Source organism: Amphiprion ocellaris, chromosome 1, assembly GCF_022539595.1.
Source record: "Amphiprion ocellaris isolate individual 3 ecotype Okinawa chromosome 1, ASM2253959v1, whole genome shotgun sequence".
NCBI classification, from domain to species: domain Eukaryota; kingdom Metazoa; phylum Chordata; class Actinopteri; family Pomacentridae; genus Amphiprion; species Amphiprion ocellaris.
Genome location: NC_072766.1, coordinates 40,469,546 through 40,492,453, shown reverse-complemented (window position 1 = coordinate 40,492,453; position 22,908 = coordinate 40,469,546). Strand labels below are relative to the sequence as shown.

Sequence of the window (22,908 nt, the reverse complement as noted above, 5' to 3'; positions counted from 1 at the left end):
TGACTTTACTGATCCCTGTGATTTTTCATCTTGTGACACTTTGACATTCATATATTTGGTTTCCAGTGAAATGTTTCCATAACTACTGTGAGGATTGCTTTGAATTTTGATAGCATTCATGCAACCCTCAGAATGAACCGCAGGAACTACAGCATGTCTAGACTTTTTTATATTTAAAGCCTTATTAAGGTCAGATGTTTAGTACTTTGGTGTGACACTAATTAGAAAAAGTTGGTTTCCTTGCACACTAAACTCAGATGGAGAATGTGGTAAACATCATACAGAAATCTAGAAATGGAAATATAAGCAACACGAACTGAATCGGCCCAACCTGCAGCCATCAATTTGCTGTTAAATCTACCTACACCAACCACTAGAACGTATTTAGATATTTTGAAATAATTAAATTAGCAGCAGATGACTGCCATGCTCAGAATATAAAGTACACTTCTTTGAATTTGGTTATTAGAGATGCAAATTTGAAACAATTTTCTCAACCGATAATTGGTTATTAATCAGTTAATTGTAAATGAAATTTAATGGACAGTTTTCCATTTTGGGGTGGTGTTTTTTAACCATGGATATGTGACTTTTGCAGTAAAAACAGCCATTTGGCAGTAAGAACACTGTTTAAATAGACTCCAGCTCATCTTGAGAAAATAAATGCTTTTCGGAGGACACTAACTACCACAGAAGTCTTTGTCATGGTGCCCATCGCTAGCTAAACCCCCACAATGGTCTCCGCTTTCCAAAACCAACCTGCCAAGAGTGTTACAATAATAAGCACAGCAAACAAGCAGCAGAGCTCCTTCTCATTAAATAGTAAGAGGCTCCACCTAGTGGTGCAACCAGGTACTACAACTAATCTGTAATACATTTTCTGACATGCATGGTCTTCATTTTTTAAATTATGAGTAGCTATTAACCGATTAATGATAACATCCGCTGTGATTATTTCTCAGACTCTCTTTTAGAATCTCTTTTGGATGAGTAGGACTTTCTTTGTTTGGTTGCAGTTGTTGCTAATGTAGGATTTGCCACCACTGATTAAGATTCTCCTGCATCTGGATGGATATACACTACCGGTCAAAAGTTTGGGGTCACAGAAATGTCCTCATTTTTGAAAGAAAAGCACTTTTTTCAATGAAGATAACATTGAATGAATCAGAAATCCAGTCTAGACATTGTTAATGTGGTAAATGACTATTCTAGCTGGAAACAGCTGATTTTTAATGGAATATCTCCATAGGGGTACAGAGGAACATTTCCAGCAACCATCACTCCTGTGTTCTAATGCTACATTGTGTTAGCTAATGGTGTTGAAAGGCTAATTTATGATTAGAAAACCCTTGTGCAGTTATGTTAGCACATGAATAAAAGTGTGAGTTTTCATGGAAACATGAAATTGTGACCCCAAACTTTTGAACGGTAGTGTACATGTAAATGTGCAAAGCCTTCCGTCACTGACTAAGTTTTCTAAAGTCTAAAAACAGAACCAAGAGGAGGTGCAGGAGCTCAGTTTCTTCTCAGATCACATAAATTACAATATGCTAAAGAATTGTTATAGAATTTTTGCTAAATTATGTCAAAAATAATGCCTATTTCAGCTTTAATATCAGCATGTTAGCATAGTTATTAAGGTTTTGGTAACAAGCTAGAGTTAGCATTTATGTAAATGCTTTGTACTCAACATAAGTACCCATATATGAATCTGCCAAATAAAGCTTCTTGTATTAATCTTCATATTTTTTTTTCTCTTTAAGGTGACGGTGACTACGATTGGCTACGGAGACAAAGTGCCTCAAACCTGGATCGGAAAGACCATTGCATCGTGTTTCTCCGTCTTTGCCATTTCTTTCTTTGCCCTTCCTGCAGTAAGTGGGTAGAAAACATTCGTCTCTCGGGTTGTGAAAGTCTCTTATTTATTTCCTAACATACTGGTGACACAGATATGTTGCTGGATGAAAATCCTCCTCAGACAGAAATGTGGTTTGAAAACCTTTTAGCGTTTCATTCAGTTGCTTTGCTGTGTTTCTCGAGCTTTGCGAAGCGTAAAAAAAGCATTTCTCAAACCACCACCTGCAAAAACCTGCTCAGAATTCTTAGTTTCTGTCAAAAGCAAATATTTATAGCAGTGAACATGTCAGCGCTTTCAGAATACAAATCCATCCATCCATCCATCATCTATACACCGCTTAATCCTCATTAGGGTCGCGGGGGGGCTGGAGTCTATCCCAGCTGACTCAGGTGAAGGCAGGGGACACCCTAGACAGGTCACCAGTCTGTCACAGGGCTACATACAGAGACAAACAATCACTCTCACATTCACACCTACGGGCAATTTAGAATGATCAATTAACCTCAGCATATTTTTGGACTGTGGGAGGAAGCCGGAGTACCCGGAGAGAACCCACGCATGCACAGGGAGAACATGCAAACTCCATGCAGAAAGATCCCGGGAAAGCCGGGACGCGAACCAGGGATCTTCTCGCTGCAAGGCGAAAGTGCTAACCACTACGCCACTGTGCAGCCCAGAATACAAATCCTTGTGTCATTATTTATACAAGAGTAAATGCTTCGCTGTGTTGCAGAAACGGGTTGTGATGACTTGGCTTCGCTTCTCCTGTACGACATCTTATCAATTCCAGCAGTACAAGGTTGCACATTACTGTACATGGGAGACTGATTTCAAGAGATTGGACAGGATTCACATTTGCACGTTTACTGTTTGTACTGTAATTTGCTGGCAGACCATGTCATTGCGATACGGAAAAAGAAAAAAAAGACTGTTTTACAGCACCGCACTGCACAATACCAAGAAAAAACACATCACAGCAGACGCCTGCAGAGGCTGGATAAGACGTTCCAAAAGATTCTTTCTGCACCGCTTTGTGCTCTGATATGGATGAGAATCTGTGGCCCAACAGTCGGGAGCATCTGGAGGTGTAGGAAGGCTGCACTGGAATTCGACATACAGCACTGCCCAAGGGGTGTTCCCTACCTCTGCATTTCTAATTTAGTATTTTTTCCCCCTTCTACATTGGACCAAAATGGTGGTTTCTGTATCGTAGTGACACAGTTGTATGAGGACACATTTGCAAAAACGGAAAATATGCTTCCTGACAGGTTTTGACAAACTGGCTGAGCCGTTTGGCATGTAATGACTTATGCAACGAACCAATGCCTGGGTGTTTTCGAGACTATTCAGCAGAGAGGCAGCGGAATATAAAGCATTCTGATCAACATGACATAAGTAATTGATAACGTGGGAGAAAGCAGACAGTTGTACAACACGACTTGCATGAATGTGCCAAAGCATTTGCAATTTTGCTTCAAAAGGATGAGAAATTGCTTTTGTGGTGTGCACAAGTGACTCGGTGATGATGATGATCATGATGTGGAGTTTGAACAAATTTCAGTTGTGATCTGAGAAATGCAGCAAAGCAACGGAGCGACGCTAACATAAAGCACTTAATTTAGTCTCCAGCGTCTCCCCATTGCATCTTTAAACCACCAAATCATATGTAAAAGCTTGCGCTGACACGTTTCAGCAGCCGCAAAGAAAAGGAAAAGATTGTAGTTAAACAGTGTCGAGAGCTCAGTCTCATAATATTCACTGGTGTGTCTGCAAACTCACATTCCTCTGCAACTAAACTGTATTTTCAATTATGTTTAGAGGGATTACATTTGTTGGTGACATTTCACAACCAAACAGCCGTAAAATTCTTCTCTGGTCATTGATTAAACCGAAAATTTAGAGCCAATGTTCAGCTATTTCTCCACTAACTTACAACTAAACTGCATTCTCTATTATGTTTAGAGCCAAGCCTATTTACTTCTGGATTACTTTTATTTATGACATTTCACAAACACGTTTCTAATCAATGTATCTTTGCCATTTCTTTGACTTTTTTACTTTTGCTCCATTTCCGCCAACCAATTATATCGTAATTGAGGTAGAACTTGTCACCTTTTTAACCAAAAAAAATGAAGAAAAAGCTTCGACTGGATTGTATTTCAACCTTAGCAATGACATTTTCTTAAACCTAACAAAACAGTGGGTGAATACGAGCCTTAAAGTTCCTCTTTGGTCATTGATTAACCCCTGTAACCTCATCTTTTGTGCATCAAAGTTACAGTTTTTAGAGATTTTTTAATGAAAATAATCACTTTCTGTCATTGCCTTTTACTTCACTGCTTTATTTTCGCTCTCATAACCCCAAAAATGAAAGAGAAGCTTCAAATTATTTGTATTTTTTTCCAAGCAATGATATTTTCATGAATCAAACCAAACAGTGGGTGAGAGAGAGCCTTATAGTTAACCTTTGGTCTTCGATTAACCCTAAAAGCTTGTCTTTTGTGCATCAAAGTTACATTTTCTAGAGATTTTTTAATGAAAATAATCACCTTGTCTTCGCCATTTATTTTACTGCTTTATTCTCATCCTTATAATTAAAAAAAACTGAAGGAAAAGCTTGAATTTAATTATACTTTAAACCTAACCATGACATTTTCATGAACCGAACCAATGGTTGAAAAAGAGTCTTATAGACAATGTTTGGCCATTGATTAACCCCTAAAACCTCATTTTTTGTCCATCAAAGTTACATTGTTTTAGAATTTTTTAAACTAATCAATTTCTCTTTTCAAAATTTATTTTAACCCTTTATTTTTGCCTTCATAACCCAAAAAATGAAGGAGAAGCTTGAATTTAATTATACTTTAACCCAAACCATGACATTTTCTTAAACCGAACCAAACAGTGGTAGAAAAAGAGCCTTGAAGTCCCACTGTGGTCTTTGATTAACCCCGAAAAACACATCTTTTGTGTATCAAAGTTACATTTTTTTGAGATTTTTTCATGAAACTAATTACTTCTTGCAGTAAAATGACTTAGATGTAAATCCATACCATTGTTTGTATAATGTGCACAAGTGACTCCACGATGTGGAGGTTGAAGTTCTGGATTACCATTGTTTGTGACCTTTCTAACCAATATGATTTTAATCGTATTGCTTTGCTTTTGGTCCTTTACAGTCAACCAGTCTCACATTAGATAGGACAATACTTGTCCTACACCGAAGCCATGATATTTAATGAAACCTAACCAAACATTGGGTAAAAACTAACCTTAAAGTCCATCTGGTGATTGATTAAACCTCTAAAAAGCCTGAAAACAGAGCTAAGAAGAGCTGCAGGAGTCCAGGTTCTTCTCAGATAAATTCAATTACAATTTGCTGAAAGGTTATTTGGGAAAATTTGCCAAATGATGCCCAAAAATACTGCCTACCCCAGCTTTTATATAAGCATTTTAGTACATTTTTAAAGAGAAAATAATCCCTTCTTACTGCAAAATAGCCTAAGTGCATCTCCAAACCATTCCAATTTTTAGAACATGTGGATTCATGAAGTATTTGTGTCTTTCTCCAGCCACCTATTAGCTTTTGTTGCAGCTCGAGCACACCAGCTCACCTACGACTTTGCCAAAACACTGTAGAAGTATTTGTATCTTAGATTGCTCTAGCCACGCCATGTTTGAACTGGAATAATGATGGTTCCTTCGCTTTAAAACCCTGGAAGAAACCCCAGAATGGAAGTTAATTCCCAGTCATGGCTTTGACAACCTGTTTTACTCATGATATGTCCTCTAGCACATAAAAAAAACATCATATGAACATGTTAACAAGGCGAAGTAAAGCGATTTTGAACGGAGAATAATCAAACTAGAAGCATTTCCTCATGTGTCCTCATCTTGCCTTTCGAGGAGAAAATGTGTCTCTTTCTAAACATCAATAAGAAAGCAGTTTATCTGTGCAGGAATGCAATTTTTGTGAGGCAGTGCTGCAATATTGTGTCTTAAGTGCGGTAAGGAAGCCGACGAGACGCACAAGTGCGTACATCGATCACGACCCAAATGCGGTTTCACAGGATTATATTAGATTTCTGTTTCTGAATGTCTGCTAATTTAAATGAGATTTTTAAATCTTTGCTGTTTACCGTCGAGCGCTGAGTAAAAGGCAATATTTCAGACCCAGTAACTTCTGAAAGAAACAACCTCAAAGTTGAGTTCTGCAGTGAGGATTAGCAGCAGTTGTGGCTTTGAAGCAAACTATGTGGTGAGTTTAGTTACCAATTTAAGGATTACTGTTCGCCTAGATGTTCTTCATGAAACGTCTAAGCGCTAATGATTTATGCTTGCAGCTCAATTGTCTTCATAACCCAAAAAATGAAGGAGAGGCTTGAATTTTATTGAACTTTGGCCCAAACCAGGATATTTTCATGAAACTAACCAAACAGTGGGTGAAAACGAGCCTCTTTGGTCATTGATTAAACCCCTAAAAACTCATCTTTTGTGCATCAAAGCTACATTTCTTGACATTTTTTAAGTAAAAGAATCACTTCTTGCAGTAAAATGACTTAGTTGTACCTCTATAACATTAGTTTCATGATGGATCATGATGTGTAATTGCACTGATGCATTTTAGCAGCCACTGCAAAGCTTGTAGTTAAGCAGTGTTGAGAGCTTTATTTTCACTCTCCTAACCCAAAAAATGAAGGAGAAGCTTGAATTAAATTGTATTATAACCTAAGCAATGATATTTTCTTAAACCTAACCAAAAGTGGGTGAAAACGAGCCTCTTTGGTCATTGATTAACCCTTAAAAACTCATATTTTGTGCATGAAAGCTACATTTTTTTAAATTCAAGTAATCAATTTCTGTCTTTTTCATTTAATTTACTGCTTTATTTTCCCCTTCATAGCCCAAAAAATGAAGGAGAAGCTTTAATTTTATTGTATTTTAAACCAAATCAGGATATTTTCATGAACCGAACCAAACACTGGGTGAAAATGAGCCTCAAAGTCAACCCTTGGTCATTGATTAAACTCCTAAAAACGCATCTTTTGTGCATCAAAGTTACATTTTTTGAGATTTCTGAATGAAAATAATCACTTTCTGTCTTTGGCATTTATTTTACTGCTTTATTTTTGCCTTCATAGCCCAAAAAATTAAGGAGAAGTTTGAATTTAATTGTATTTTCACCTAAGCAATGATATTTTCTTAAACCTAATGAAACAGTGGGTGAAAACAAGCCTTAAAGTCCCTCTTTGGTCATTGATTAACCCATAAAAACTCATCTTTTGTGCATCAGTTATATATATATTTTTTTTAAATTAATAAAAATAATCACTCTCTGTCTTCGCCATTTGTTTTACTGGTTTATTTTCGCCTTCATAACCCAAAAAATGAAGAAGAAGCTTTAATTTTATTGTATTTGAAACCAAATCAGGATATTTTCATGAACGTAACCAAACAGTGGGTGAGAAAGAGCCTTAAAGTCAACCTTTGGTCATTGATTAACCCCTAAAACTACATCTTTTGTGTATCAAAGTTAACATTTTACACATCTTTTAAAAGAAAATAAGGATTTCTTCCCTTGAAATGACTTCGATGTAGCTCTATAGCATAGATTTTGTCATGTGCACAAGTGATTCCATGATGTGGAGGTTAAATAAATAAATGAAACGCAGCAAAGCGACTGAGCAACAATAAGATAAAGTGCCTAATTTAGTCTCCAGACTAAAATGCAATATTTCAGACCCAATAACTTCTGCAGACAGAACCTCGAAGTTGAGTTCTGCAGTGAGGATTAACAGCAGCTGTGGCTTTGAAGCAAGCGAGTATAGTTACCAATTTATGGATTACTGTTCGCCTCAGTGTTCATAATGAAACGTCTGAAACAGTTACAGCGCTGATGATTTAGTTGAGGAAAAGCAGCTCAATCTCCGCGTTTTAATCTATTAATTTCTGTTTATGAATAATAGACTTAAATGTTCCCCCATTAAGCGCCGCATTATCCCTCGGTTTGCTGTTTGTTTCTGTCTCCTCGCCTGTGAGTGTGCGGTTAAAACTGAATTAATGAGCAGCGACTGTGTTGTTCATAGGGAATCTTGGGCTCCGGCTTCGCCCTGAAGGTGCAGCAGAAGCAGCGGCAGAAACACTTCAACAGACAGATCCCTGCAGCCGCCTGTCTCATTCAGGTAGAAATACTCAAACAGAGCCTCAGTGCAGCCGGGGGATTGAACCGTCTAGCGACCCCCAGCTCTTGTTATGGACTCCATCCTTTCATGTAACCCCTCGCTTTCTTTCTTTGCACGACAGACATGTTGGCATGAAATTTATCCTGTCCAACCAATATATTTCTCTTTTCACGCCCCTCCAGACGTCGTGGAGATGTTTTGCAGTGGAGAACTTTGATTCTGCCACATTCAAGATGTTTTTGAGAAAGAGATCCAACCTGCCTGCCTCCTCTCTGTCCACCCCGAAGCCCAAGAAATCGGTTAGTAATCATTTTATAGGTTTCACCGGAACTGCTTCTTATGCTCAGATTTCCTCTTTATTAGGTACAGAGAGGTACGACTAATGCAGTCTGAAGCAACAGCCCTGCAATACTGTACATCCAAAATTCTTGAAGGCTAAAATGTGAAGGCCGTTTCTTTCTTCTTGGGGTGTTTTTATTTAACTTCATAGTCATTTTGAAGGCTGTGCTACAGATAGTTTGCTCTCACTGATGCAAAATAATAAAAAATGAGAGTTCTTTCATCAGAGGCTTCAATCTTTTTAACTTGGTTTTTAATTAATGAGCAAATCTGCGTATTTGTTCGCTTTGATGCAGCTGCTTTTACTCTAACTTAAGAGTAAATTTAGCTCAAAATCACGAAAAGAGAAATCAGAATTAAATCAACATGTCCACAAGATGAAGAACAACTCCATTTTTGTCCATTTTCTTACAGATTTAAGGGACCAGAATCCAAACAAATCGATTAATTAAATTACTTAGTAGTATTAAAACTATGTCACATGAAGGATTAAAAATCTAATCAGGTGACAGGGATGATATTTTATTACTATTCCTGTGAAAAATGTCCTTATTGGTGAGAAATCTGTGTGGAAGAAATAACAAATACCGAAACAATAATTACTGCAGGAAACGAATGCAACTAAGACAAGAGCCAGCAGCAGTTTTTAGAATTGATATTGATTCGTGGGTATCAGTGGATACTAGGGCTGGGCGATAAACCGATTTTATCGATTAATTCGACTTTGTGCTTAATGTCGATTTGTTTTAATGAAAATCGATTTTCTCATCAACATCCGCCACCAACGCCTTCCCGCTGGGCTCCCGTAGTTCAGAGTGCGCCCCCCTCCCTCCCGCGCTTGATACACAAACAACATGGTGGCGAGCGGTGCAGATCTAAAGGTACGTGTCCACTAGATGCTATTTTCCCACACGGCAACACACCACATCTGAGAATCGCACGGACGGCGGTCACTAGCGGATCACAACATGGTCACATGACAGCGCTGAGCAACAGCAGGCCGCTACGTGGTCACATGACCGAGCTTTCAGCTGGACAGTCAGCGAAAAGTATTTCTGAAAGTATTTGAGGCGAGAAATAATCTGTGCAGCAGCTGAATCTGTCCTCGTTTTAGGTCACCGATGCCTAGTTTAGAAGTTTGAGGACAGTTTCACGACGCGTGGAATCTCCATACGCCGCATCCAATTTGCATAAAGTAGAAGTCTGTCTACTTTATGCACATGAGCTGCAGGCCTCTCCAGGTAAACACACCTGATCACAGCGGGAAACGCACCACAACCAGACCAGCAGCCACATGCAGCGCATTTCCAGCTGCAATCAGGTGTGTTTACCTGGAGAGGGCTGCAGCTCATTTGCATAAAGTAGACTGGACTCCAGCGTGAGGAGATTAGGTAGGGGGTAAAAAAAAAATCGGATAAATCGTGAATCGGGATTTTTTGTGAAAAAAATCGGAGATTTTTTTTAGGCCATATTGCCCAGCCCTAGTGGATACGGTGCCCCCACTCATGCATAAATTAAAATACTGTTTGTGTGTCAAACATTCTCCCTGTCGAAGTACATTTTAAAGAGGTGGAATGTCAGAGGAGCAATACAAAACATGAAAATATGTCAATATAAAATGATAATTTTACTGACCCGACACTGGAGATGTATTTATTTGTGGTGCTACTTTTAGACTTCGTCATCATTATTACAAATTCATGCATTTACTATCAACAAAAACATAAATGCTAACTCCTGTAGTGTGTCTTTTTAACATAAAAAGTCGAAATTGGTGCTGAATATTTATGGCCACAGGTGAGAAATGCTGATGCAGGTGACAAATGAAAGGAAAAAACAGAACATTTTACCCCCACAGTTCAGGGAGGTGGTGGCTTTGTTGTGCTGTAGGGGTATTTTGGTGGTTTACTTATCCCTTTAGAAGGAAGACTTACTGCAAATCAATCTCAACCCAGTTTACCACCTTTGAGAGATACTGGATGGATGTATTAGATAGCGCTTCGTCCACCACCATCATCAAAACATCAAAAGATGGGATTTATTTTGAAAGAATCATTCCTTCAGTAGAGCTTCAGAGACTTAAAGAACTAATGCCAAGGTGTTTTGAAATAGTTCTGGCAGCATTTGGTGGCCCAAGACCTCACTAGGATGCCTTACATTATTTTTTTCCTTTAATTTGTCACCCATCTAGCTCAGCTGCTAATAGTTGTCACCACTGTCCTGAATGGATAATAATAACCCATATATACCTTGATTTATGTTTTCCTATGCTTCACACTGTGCTACTTGTGGGGATTTTTACAGATTTTTATTATATTCAAATGAATATATGTAAGAATATCTAGGCAGCAAGGCAATTCAAGGTGCTTCACAATGGCAAAGAAAGACATTCAGCACAGAACTTTGAAATTGATTATAAAAATGATTTGAAGGTAGGCATTAAGATCATACATTAAAATCATAGAAATAAAACATAATTAAGCAATAAAAGTGCATTCGAAGTCAAGAAAAATGTTTGCGTTAGTATTTTTTTTGCCTCGACTGCCATAGGTCTCAGAAAGAGAGTGCAACTGGTGACATAAAATATTCTGGCTCTGACTGGGAGATATTAAGCATCAGAAAAGTCTCTGTCATGATGCATGTTTTTCCTTTGTCACTCGTCTGTATACGTACAATATGTCTTGTGTTTTTCTCTCTAATGCTACATTTACCCTCTAATGCTACATTTACCCTCCAACACTACATTTACCCTCTAATGCTACATTTACCCTTTAATGCTACATTTACCCTCTAACACTACATTTACCCTCTAACGCTACATTTACCCTCTAACGCTACATTTACCCTCTAAAGCTACATTTACCCTCTAATGTTACATTTAACTTCTAACACTACATTTACCCTCTAAGACTACATTTACCCTCTAACACTACATTTACCCTCTAATGTTACATTTACCCTCTAACACTACATTTACCCTCTAACACTACTTTTACCCTCTAACACTACATCTACCCTCTAACACTACATTTTAAATTATTGAAAACCATAACAATTTCACATTTTTTTGCAGAACAGAGAGTTTTAAAAGTCAAAAATACCACCTTAGCATGGATGAAACCACAAAATTAACACATTTTCAACATCTTGGTTTTGCTATTGCGCTACTCGCGGGTCAAAAACTTCGCCAAAGCTTAGACGTTTGCATTTCTGGTGCAGGTGAAGATAAAGAGGAAGTTGAAAAGCACCGACAAGGACAACGGTCCGACTTCTCCCACCATCCCCAGCATCACCTACGACTCGGTGTTTGACAGCGGGAGGGAGCTGAGTTCAGACGTTTATAGCACCGTGGGCACAGGTACTAAAACATACACAGCACTCATCTACACGTTGTTCTCCACAATTTTAACATATTTAAGAATGTTCTTTAGCATGGATTAAGTAAACTCCATAAATTTACAACCAGTAGAGAAATTATCAGACTTCCTTTTGGTGCAAAATCCACAAATTCAAAGCTGTGAATTGGGAATTTTTTTGTCCATTTAAATGCTCTCTCTATATATTCATAAATCTGTGCAATATCAGTATTTTTCGACTTACGGACAAATTCATTCTGTAAATTATCAATATTTTGTACTTTTTAAAAAAAACTTTTTATTCGACATAGAATATATGCTATATCGGTATTTTTTACTTATGTATAATCAATGCAATTTTAGTACTCTCTCACTATTTCTATTAATCAAAAAATCTGTGTAGCACCACTCATATTTAAAATACTAATACTGATACTTCTGATTTCTAGAACTAGTACTTATGTATATTCTAGTTAATTTTTATTTTTGTACTACTATTTTTGCTGCTGTAACACTGCAAATTTCCCCACTGTGGAAATAATTAAAGGCTTATCTTACCTTAGCTTATCTTATCTTAGCTTGGCTTATCTTATCTTAGCTTGGCTTACCTTAGCTTAGTTTAGCCTAAATCTGTGCAATTTAGATAAAATCTGTGCAATATTGATATCATTTCTTCTCATGAAAGAATCTGTGCGAAAACACTGATATGTGCAATACTGTTATTACTAGAATTAGAATTTATGTATATTTTAGTTTATTTTTATTTTGGTACTACATTCCTTAAATGTTTGCACCATCTTTGCTGCTGTAACGATGCAAATTTCCCCACTGTGGGATTAATTTTAAAGGTTTATCTTAGCTTAGTTTAACTTTACTTAGCTTAGCCTAGCTTAGCTTAGCTGAGTTTAAATCTGTGCAACATAGATAAAATCTGTGCAATATTAGGTATATTAGCAATATTAAAACTTCCCTATCAGTATTTCTACTCATGAAAGAATCTGTGCACAAATATTGATGTGTGCAATATTGTTCTTTACACATCCAGAAAAATTTTGATATGAAGTAGTACTTATGTTTAATCTTGGTTCATTTTTATTTTTCTACTATGTCCTTTGGTGCTGCAGCAACACAAAGTCCGCCACTGTTGGATTAATTGAAGGCTAATCTTATCTTTGCTTAGCTTAGCTTAGCCTAGCTTAGCTTAGATTCAATCTGTACAACATAGATAACATCTGTGCAATATTAACCCTCCTGTTGTCTTCATTTACGAGCTCCAAAAATAGTTTCCTTGTCTGAAAAAAAGCCTAAAATTCAGCAAAAAAATTCCCTAAATTTCTGAAAATTTGCAAAACATTCAGGAAGAATATTCCATTAATTCCTTAAAAGTTTCCCTGAAAAATTTTATTTTAAAAAAAATCCCCCAAATTTGGCAAGACAATTCTTGTAAATATTTTCAAAAAATGAGTAAAAATCTTCCAAAATAATTCTAAAAATATCTAAAGTGATTCCATATATATCAGTAAAACTTCTAATATTTTCTTTAAGAACATTCTCAAAAAAATCAACCAAATCCAGCAAAATTTGCTGGATTTTGGTTTTTTTTTTTGTGGATGTTCTTAAGAAACATTTTTAAAATTTCTTTTTTCCACCAAAAAATATTCAAAGATTTCAAAAAAATGTTGAAAATGTGGACATCAGAAGTTTCACTGTGAAAATATATTTTTTCCCACATTTTCAAACTTTAAAACGGATCATTTTTGACCCGCAGGATGACACGAGGGTTAATACTTCTCTATGTGTACTTTTACTCATGAAAGAATCTGTGAACAAATATTGACGTGCGATATTTCCACATCCAGATGAATTTTGTCAATCTAAGCTAGTATTTATGTATGTATTTGCTGCTGCAACAATGCAAATTCCCCCAGTGTAGGATTAAGAAAGGCTTTTCGTATTTTGCCATAAATGTAGCCAAAACCTAAAGAGTAGTTCAGTGTGTGCATACTGTATGTTTCATAAGTCATGCACCTGGTTTCATTTAAATCATGATTGACGCTCACAGTGTCAGTGTGTCTGAAAGTAGCAGCAGACCAAACATTCGCTGATAATCCAGTAAACTGAAGAAGTCAGATCTTCAGATGTACGTTTGCAGCCAGAGGAGGTACAGAGGACAAAGTCTGAACATTAAAGATAGATGAGCACATTGCAGCAACGCAGTCGTGAGGTTGCACTGATGAGCATGAACTCCGACGGCGCACTGCTGAACTTACAAAACTCCACGCAGCAACGGCCAATCGATACCGGACAACTGAGAGTGATAGAAGCGATTCAAATCAATACTTTATCCTTCCAGTGTCATTCAAGGTGGACGTCTAGCAGTTCATTGTATAGTTGGTGCAGTGCTTTATAAAGCTTAACTGCAGATGAAGTATTAACTGAAGCACAAAAACACAAATATAGTAGATTTTTAATTGAATTTTATTGTCAGCCTGTTTTGTGCCACCAGCAGGTCAAAATTATCCAATTTAATAATTATAGTAAGCTTTGATTTCAGTGTAAAAATGTCATAAATGCACAAAACAAAAAATAGAAAATAAAGATGACACACAGCTGGATTGACAGATAATAGATAACGAGAGTTTTAATAATTAATGACCTAATTAAATCAGCCCTGCAAGCTATAGATTTCTTTTCAGCTCGGTTTATTTTCTGTAATTATTCATTTGCTCTGAATGTTGTTCTCCTCGTTGACTATTATATACCTTTTGAAAACATTATTAAGAACGAAATGAAGCATTGTTCATGAAGGGCATTAGTGGCTATTGTTTCTGTGTCAGATGAACTAAAGGAGATGCTGGACAGGATGGTGTGTTTACTTGACTCGCAGGAGATAAATATGGACACTTTTAGCATCTCCATAACATGTAAACATCTAATTGGATTGTACTCTTTGTAGTGCCTCGTTATATAACCTTGTTTTTTTTTGCTTTTTTCTCTCTCTTACACCAGCTGGTTACATGAAAAGCTGCTTAGATGGGTGACTGCTGAGCTCCCACCAACATGTAACTGTGCAAATGGTTTCGCTTTGCTCTAGGTTGTCGGCATTTAATTCGCCCCGTCGTACACATGTATGCGTGTGTGTTCGCGTCGTGTTTGTTTAAAATCATTGCCTTTGATTTGAAGCTAAATTGAAGCTACAGGTCCAACTGCATGTCTTACATCCACAGCGAGCTGCTTTTAGCTCTGAATCATTTCACTAAGTTGCCATCTGGTGTGTGGTCGCGTTGACTCCACAAACACGATCAGGGTGGCTCAAGTGTTGGGCTGTTTACAAGAAACCCACATCTAGTTTGATTTAAATGTACTGGTTGACCTGAACTTCATATTGTTTCAATTATGTAGATGATGTAAATATACATATACAAATGCTAGGGGTGTTCTAAGGATGTCATGATTGGGTTCAGGTCTATAAAAGCAATTTTTAGGTTGTTGGTATCAACACCAATCTGTGCCCAGGTATTTGTTTGTGCGCCACTTATCACAGGACAGTGAGCACAAATTTCTCTGGCAGGAGGTCATTAAACACCACATAAGTCTTTGTCATGGTGCCCCTTGCTAGCTAAACTCCCATAATGGTCTCCACTTGACACATGATTTGGGCCAAAAGCTTGGGGTCACCCAGACACTTTCATGTTCTCCATGAAAACTCACACTTTTATTCATGTGCTAACATAACTGCACAAGGGTTTTCTAATCATCAATGAGCCTTTCAAGACCACTAGCTAACACAATGCAGCATTACAACACAGGAGTGATGGTTGCTGGAAATGTTCCTCTGTACCTCTATGGAGATATTCCATTAAAAATCCAGCTAGAATAGTCATTTACCACATTAACAATGTCTACACTGGATTTATCATTCATTTAATGTTATCTTCATTGAAAAAATAATTGCTTTTCTTTCAAAACTAAGGACATTTTGAAGTGACCCTAAACTTCTGAACAGTAGTGTACATGAATTAAATTTGCTCTATATTAGCTAAAATTGATATTATTAGTTAAAGCTGCTCTATATTGGAGTTGCTCTACATTAGCTAATGTTGCTCTAAATTAGCTGACATGTAGAGAATACAGGTTTTCTACATTTTTTGGAGCTTGTGGAGCCACAGTACATCCTGCCCTCTAACACTACATTTACTCTTTACTACATTTACCTTCTAACACTACATTTACTCTCTAACACCACAGTTCAGACATAGTCCTACTGAAGCTTTACAGTAACATTTCTGAAAAACTACAGAACATTAAGGAACTGCTTGAATGCAGAAATGCATTGCAGAACTATTCAATCATCAAGAATATACATCAGATTTAACTTCAATGAATGTGAAATGTGTATTAAGAAGGAAAATAGTACTGGATTGAGACTCCATATCGGGGCTTGTATTAGATCAGGGCCAAGAAAAAGCTGCTTGGAACGTCTCCAATAAATAAGTAATACATCTGTATACTGTCAAATCATCACATTGCTGCTTGCATTCTGATTTTCTGCTTGCAATTTAAATTTCTGCTTGACCATCTCTAATTTCTCTGACATTTTTGTAGCATACAGTGTAGAAATTTTAGTTTATATCATTTTCTTTCTAAGATTTTATTTTTTTTAAATTGCCTCTCAACAAGTTGTAGTAAAGTAACGGTTCACTCTGTTTTTCCAATCTACCAAGCCACGTCCAAAAATTAAAAACATGCCAAAATTAAAATAATTTATTTGACCTTTTTTTTGATTATATTTTGAGCACAATTTTCTCCAATTTTCCTTAGACTCACTGGCAATATATTTTTTTTATTTCTGTGACCAAATGTTTCCTATTAGGTGTTTTGTATGTTTAGTTTTGTATTATTGTGACATTCAGCTACAAATGGTTCAGAAAAATCCCTAGTTAACTTCTGTTAACATTTTTTTTTAATAATATGAGCTCAAAGATGGGACTTTTCACAACTCACATTACCAGAGATTATTGATGTACTCACCCAATATTACAGACTCTCAACTGATGACATGATGAGAAGTAATATTGAAAATATCAGGTTTTTATCTTTATTACTGTCGTTCAAACAGCCTCAAATTTCAATGTGAAAAAATCTACCGAAGACAGGTGGATGAGCAATTTAAAGAATCAAATTACAGCTTCCAGATTCCATTTTAAATATCTACAGTTTATGATGAAAATGTTCCAAGCAAATCAGAGCTAGTCAAGCAGAAGGAACCTGAGACCTCACTTAAAGTGAATTTAAGTTTGAGGAAAATACTGTTGAAAATTGCTTTTTTCCATCACTGATTTGTAGTTTATCAGTGGAAATGTACCTTTTAGAGAACTCTTCTCCCATTTCACTGCCTCATTTAAGATTCTAGTTCTGCTTCAACTAAACAGCCTCTCTCCCTGCCTGTTTCTCTCTCCTCTCTCGGCGTCTTGTCTGTGCTTGTGGTTTCAGCTGGATTCAACACTGTGGGAGGATGTGGTGAGCTGCTGTTAGTGTCCTCGTCCTGCACATGTTGCCCCTCCACACTCCCTGTCCTCTCTCTGGTTAACTGCATCCCATACAATCACACTTTCTGCCTTCTCATTAAGTAGAAAACTATGTTTTTCTCACCGTGTTATGAGATGCTGCAGTCTTGTTGTAATTCATGACTAACGGTAATGAAACTGCATCGTCGGCGCCGTCATTTTTGACTAATGTAGTTGTGTTAAGTCATTTATGCTCTGCAGTCATGTTTGTGTTTCTGTCCTGCTTGCGTCAGATCGCCAGCAGTCCTGGACGTCTTTGTCTTCCCTTCAGTTCAGTTCACCGCCTCCAGGTAAATTCATCCGTTGATGAGTGTCTTAAAGAGCCAAAATTATCCCTCCCTCCTTTTCTTTTTTGTGTTTTCAGTTTTCTCTGTGTGTGTAAAAGTTCTGCAAAGTCAACATCAAAGTTTTTCTTGAGTTATTTATCTACATCACCATGTAACACCTCTTTGCATTTCTACCCAGAGAACTAAGATCACGGTAACTAACCAACGTTTATCGCCAGGCTGTCGACCAATCAGAGCAGAGTGTAGCTTTTTAAAAAAAAAACAGCAGCTACACAGACAGACAAAAATACAACCCTGTGTCGCAAAAGTTATGCTCCTGTACAAGACTGCTTTTATGTATTGAAATAAATGTATTTTCTCCCCTAAAAGGCTTCCAGTTTAAGGGAGTCACAAGGCAAGTTCATTTGTATAACTCAATTCATACACAAGGCAATTCAATGTGCTTTACAACACCAAAGAAATACATTCAGAAAAATGATTTAAAGGTAGACATACATTAAAATCATAGAAATAAAACACAAAAGTAAATATTAAGATCATAAAAGTGCATTAAAAGATTGAGCATCTAAGAGAAAGCTGAAGTAAACAATCTGGTTTTCAGGTTTTCTGATTTAAAAGAGCCGACAGTTTGAGCAGGCCGAGGAGTTCAGGAAGTTTGTTTCACTGATGAGGAGCATAATATCTGAATGCTGCTTCATTATTCTTGGTTCTGGTTCTGGGAACACACAGTAAACCTGTCCCTGATGACCAGAGGGCTCTGGATGCTTCATGTGGAGCTTTTGGTCATTTGGTCCAGGACCATTCGGTGCTTTGTAGAGCAGGAGTCAGATTCTGAACTCTATCCTTTGACTAACAGGAAGTCAGTGTAGCGATTTGAGGACCGGTGTAATGTGGTCCAGTTTCCTGGTGTTTCAATGTCTATTTGTTAGATTTTTTTCAATTACTAGCAGTGTTTCCTCAAGTGAATTGAAGTATTATCCAACTAAGTCCAGTGAAATCTATTTTGCTTTTCTTCGTATGTTTGTTTTGTAATATTCTTGATAAGTTAAATCTGTTGTATTTTATTTGGAATTTAAATGTGTGTATCCAGACAGATTTTTTTCTTTGATGAATTTATGATTTTAATGTTTCTTTTATTTGGGCAGATTTATTACACACTCTTTTCGGGGAAGATGATACAGCTTATGCAGTTATGGATTTACAAGTGGGATGTTTGTGGTCTTACGAGAACAGGGTTTTCGTCCCACATGATACCATAATTCTTAGATTCTAGTTTTGTTTTTTACTGTTTGGTTAGATTTAGGTACCAAAACTATGTTGTGTGGTTCGGTTTGGGGAAATTATCCAGCTTTGTTTGAGATTTTCACAACAGTAAGTAATATATGCACCAAAATTATGTTGATATGTTTGGGAAAATAGCAAAGTTTGGGTATGAATAGGATTCTTTTGAACATATATGTAGCTTTTCCTCCAATTTCTTGGTTTCTCACTCCATTTTATATATGACTGGCTAAAAAGCATAAAATAAATGGCATTAGCATGTTGATCTGAAACATATTTCAATCTAAATCTGGCAGAAAAATACATTTTTATTCAAAATGTAATTGAGAATGCAGTTCAGTTGTACAGGAATGTAATTTTTAAAGAGACACAGCTGGAAAGACAATGTGTTTTTAAGAATTAAAGCAGAAAAACATCTTCTAGTTGACACCAAAAATGAAATTATGAACCTGTAAATAATCATAATTTGGACTTTTTAAGTTGCACCACATGGGTCAAGTGGCTTTAATTACAGCTTAAAGTGTGGACATGTCGAGTGTTGCCTGGGAAGAGGAGGATTAAATGTGTTTAGCCGGTCTGTAATATAATGTTGGACAAATCATGAGTCCATCTGTGTATGTGTTGGACTGTGACACAAACTCCAGAAGTGCATAAATCAGGATTCTGTCCTCAGAGTGATGGTCAGATTCACATCTGTCCAGTCTGAAAGCCCCAATTAAGAACCTTCGTCTAAAGTCCATTTAAAGCCGCTTCATTTCACACCATGTCTGTTCTTTCACACGTCAGAATTGGGAACCTGTCGTATCACACTTCTCCAACTGGTGCCGCTTCAAACCACAGCAGTTGCACATTTGGATAATTAACAGGTCTGCAAGCAGCCTTCCTTAAAAACAGCTCGACAAACTTTGCTGCAAACTTCATTTTTCTTAATTAATTAATCTGTTTTGTACTTTTATTTCACGCCAGCACCCGTCCACAACCAATTATTGTGTCTGTTAATTGGAGTTATGACTTATAAACATGGATCTTATAGATTAAGCGTTTGGAAGCGGAGTGGTCTGACCCACTTTCTGTAATTTTGGAGAAAAACGGGTTCAAAGTTTTGCGTTGTCAAGAATGGTCTAATATTCAAACGGCCATTGTAACACAATATTTGGTTTTCCACTAAAATCTAGACCATAAAATATTACAAAAATTATATAAAACTCAGTCTGGACTTTTTCTGGGTTAGACCACTCTGTTTCTAACCCACTTTCTTTCAACAAAGTCAAGTCAAGTTGTTGTTGTTTTTTCATAGCACCCTTAACCTCCTAAGACCCAAGCTTTGGTTGGGCTTGTATTTTAGATCTCTTCTACTTGTTTGGGATGAGGAGTAACCAATAAATATAATAATCAGATAATATCTAATATCTGGTCATTATATTTTATTATATTTATATTGTATTTATATGGTATTTATGTTGCATTTATGTTGTTGTTGTTGTAGTTGCAGTTGTTGTAGTTGTTGTAGTTATTGTTGTTGCTGTAGTTGTTGCTGCTGTTGTTGTAGTAGTGGTTGTAGCAGTTGTTGCAGTAGGTGTAGTTGTTGTAGTTGTAGTTCTAGTTGTAGTAGTATTTGTAGTAGTTGTAGTTGTTCTAGTTGTAGTAGTAGTTGTTGTAGTAGTTGTTCTAGTTGTAGTAGTTGTTCTTCTAGTTGTAGTAGTAGTTGTTGTTGTAGTAGTTGTAGTTGTTGTTCTAGTTGTAGTAGTTGTTCTAGTTGTAGTAGTAGTTGTTGTAGATGTAGTTCTAGCTGTAGTAGTATTTGTAGTAGTAGTTGTTGTACTAGTTGTAGTAGTAGTTGTTGTTGTAGTAGTTGTAGTTGTTCTAGTTGTAGTAGTAGTTGTTGTTGTAGTAGTTGTTCTAGTTGTAGTAGTTGTTCTTCTAGTTGTAGTAGTAGTTGTTGTTGTAGTAGTTGTAGTTGTTGTTCTAGTTGTAGTAGTTGTTCTAGTTGTAGTAGTAGTTGTTGTAGCTATTGTAGTTGTAAAGGTACGTGTCCACTAGATGCTATTTTCCCGCACGGCAACACACCGCATCTGAAAATCACACGGACGGCGGGCGGTCACTAGTGGACCACAACATGGTCACATGACAGCTCTGAGCAACAGCAGGCCACTACGTGGTCACATGACCGAGCTTTCAGCTGGACGGTCAGCAGAGAAGTCGGATAAACACAGTGGCTCGGCTGCAAACTTTCCCTTTTAGTTCAAAAACACATCAGCGAAAAGTATTTCTGAAAGCATTTGAGGCAGAAACAATCTGTGCAGCAGCTGAATCTGTCCTCGTTTTATTTCACCGACGGCTAGTTTAGAAGTTTGAGGACAGTTTCACGATAAGTGGAATCTCCATACGCCGCATCCAATTTGCATAAAGTAGACGTCAAATCTACTTTATGCAAATGAGCTGCAGGCCTCTCCACGTAAACACACCTGATCACAACGGGAAACGCACCACAACCGGACCAGCATGCCACATGCAGCGCATTTCCAGCTGCGATCCGGTGTGTTTACCTGGAGAGGGCTGCAGCTCATTTGCATTAAGTAGACTGGACTCCAGCGTGCGGAGATTCCACGCATCGTGAAACTGTCCTCAAACATCTAAACTAGCCATCAGTGAAATAAAACGAGGACAGATTCAGCTGCTGCAGATTATTTCTCGCCTCAAATGCTTTCAGAAATAATTTTCGCTTCAGTATTTTTGTAATAATAGACAAAGTTTGTGGCCGAGCCGCCATGTTGGTCTGGTTTGAAATCGAGGAGCAGACCAGCCCCCGAGTCCATGCGTTTGTCCAATCAGGGGCAGGCAAGGTGCTTAAAGGTCGGCAGGTGTGGAACACAGTTCACCCTGGAGGAGAAGCTTAGAACAGCTGGGTCTGAGCACGCATTAGTGTTTTTGAAATAAAAGGGAAAGTTTGTGGCCGAGCCGCTGTGTTTATCCGACTCGTGTCCCGGACTGTCAAGCTGAAAGCTCTGTCATGTGACCATGTTGTGGTCCACCAGTGACCGCCCACCAGCCGTGTGATTTTCAGATGTGGTGCGTTGCCGTGCGGGAAAATCGCATCTAATGGACACGCACCTTAATAGGTGTAGTTGTTGTAGTTGTTGTTGTAGTACTTGTGGTAGTAGTTGTTGTTGTAGCTGCTATTGTTGTTGCTGTAGTTGTAATTGTTGTAGTTGTAGTAATGGTTGTAGTTGTTGTTTACATTGTAGTTGCTGTTGTTATTGCAGTAGTTGTAGTAATTGTAGTTGTAGTAGTTGTAATTGTAGTAGTTGTAGTTATTATAATTGTTGTTGTTATAGTTATTGTTGTAGTTGTAGTTGTTGTAGTAATTGCAGTAGTTGTAGTTGCAGTAGTTGTAGTTGTCATGAACAATACACTCTTTTTGAAAAAAATAAAAGGTGTTCATATATGTGGACGCCAGGTCTTAGGAGGTTTTAACAACAGCAACTGTGCTCAAAAAGGTTTGCAATGGTGCAATAAATTAACTAAACGAGCTTAAATATTGGGGTTCAGACACTAAAGTGTTGTCTTACCCCATTAATTCACATATTAGGGAAAATCAAAAGTCTATAAAATACTACTATACCCGATAATACAAGTTAAAGTCGAGAACCTACAGTGGTATTAATTACAGAACTTAATGTAACGAATATACATATTAGGGCTAATGTCCTACAGCGCTGTTAATTATGGAGATTAACCTGACTAATTTAGAGACCCTACAGAAACACACAGGAAGTTTCCTCACAAGTCTAATCCAACTAATTTGTGAATTGCCATTTGTCCTCCACGGGGTAAAAGACAAAACAGCCCAACAGCGACAACACAAAGCACAAGAAAAGCCTTTCCTCCTAGTTTTTGTGGCATAAGTACAAATTGCAGCATTACTGGCATGAAATATTTCAGAAACTCCTAGTGTAAACCATCTGTGATACCCTTTCGTCCAAATGACGCTCGTTTCCTCTCTTCCTTCGTTTTGGCTCGATGGCTGCGGCTGTAAAC

At 37.4% G+C, this 22,908-nt stretch overlaps 1 protein-coding gene across 4 annotated transcripts in view; it reads left to right on the top strand.

The window, feature by feature from the left end:
• Positions 1 to 22,908, top strand: part of kcnq1.1 (potassium voltage-gated channel, KQT-like subfamily, member 1.1) — an 85,345-nt gene that overhangs the window by 44,506 nt on the left and 17,931 nt on the right. For 2 of the 4 annotated variants that reach the window (XM_055012658.1, XM_055012652.1), the window contains exons 7-12: positions 1,764 to 1,874; positions 7,945 to 8,040; positions 8,223 to 8,339; positions 11,599 to 11,737; positions 17,229 to 17,255; positions 17,536 to 17,592. In XM_055012658.1, coding sequence (XP_054868633.1) covers positions 1,764 to 1,874; positions 7,945 to 8,040; positions 8,223 to 8,339; positions 11,599 to 11,737; positions 17,229 to 17,255; positions 17,536 to 17,592 — 547 coding nt within the window. The remainder of the gene's footprint in view (positions 1 to 1,763; positions 1,875 to 7,944; positions 8,041 to 8,222; positions 8,340 to 11,598; positions 11,738 to 17,228; positions 17,256 to 17,535; positions 17,593 to 22,908) is intronic. The other 2 variants (XM_055012654.1, XM_055012660.1) reach the window with 2 other exon arrangements.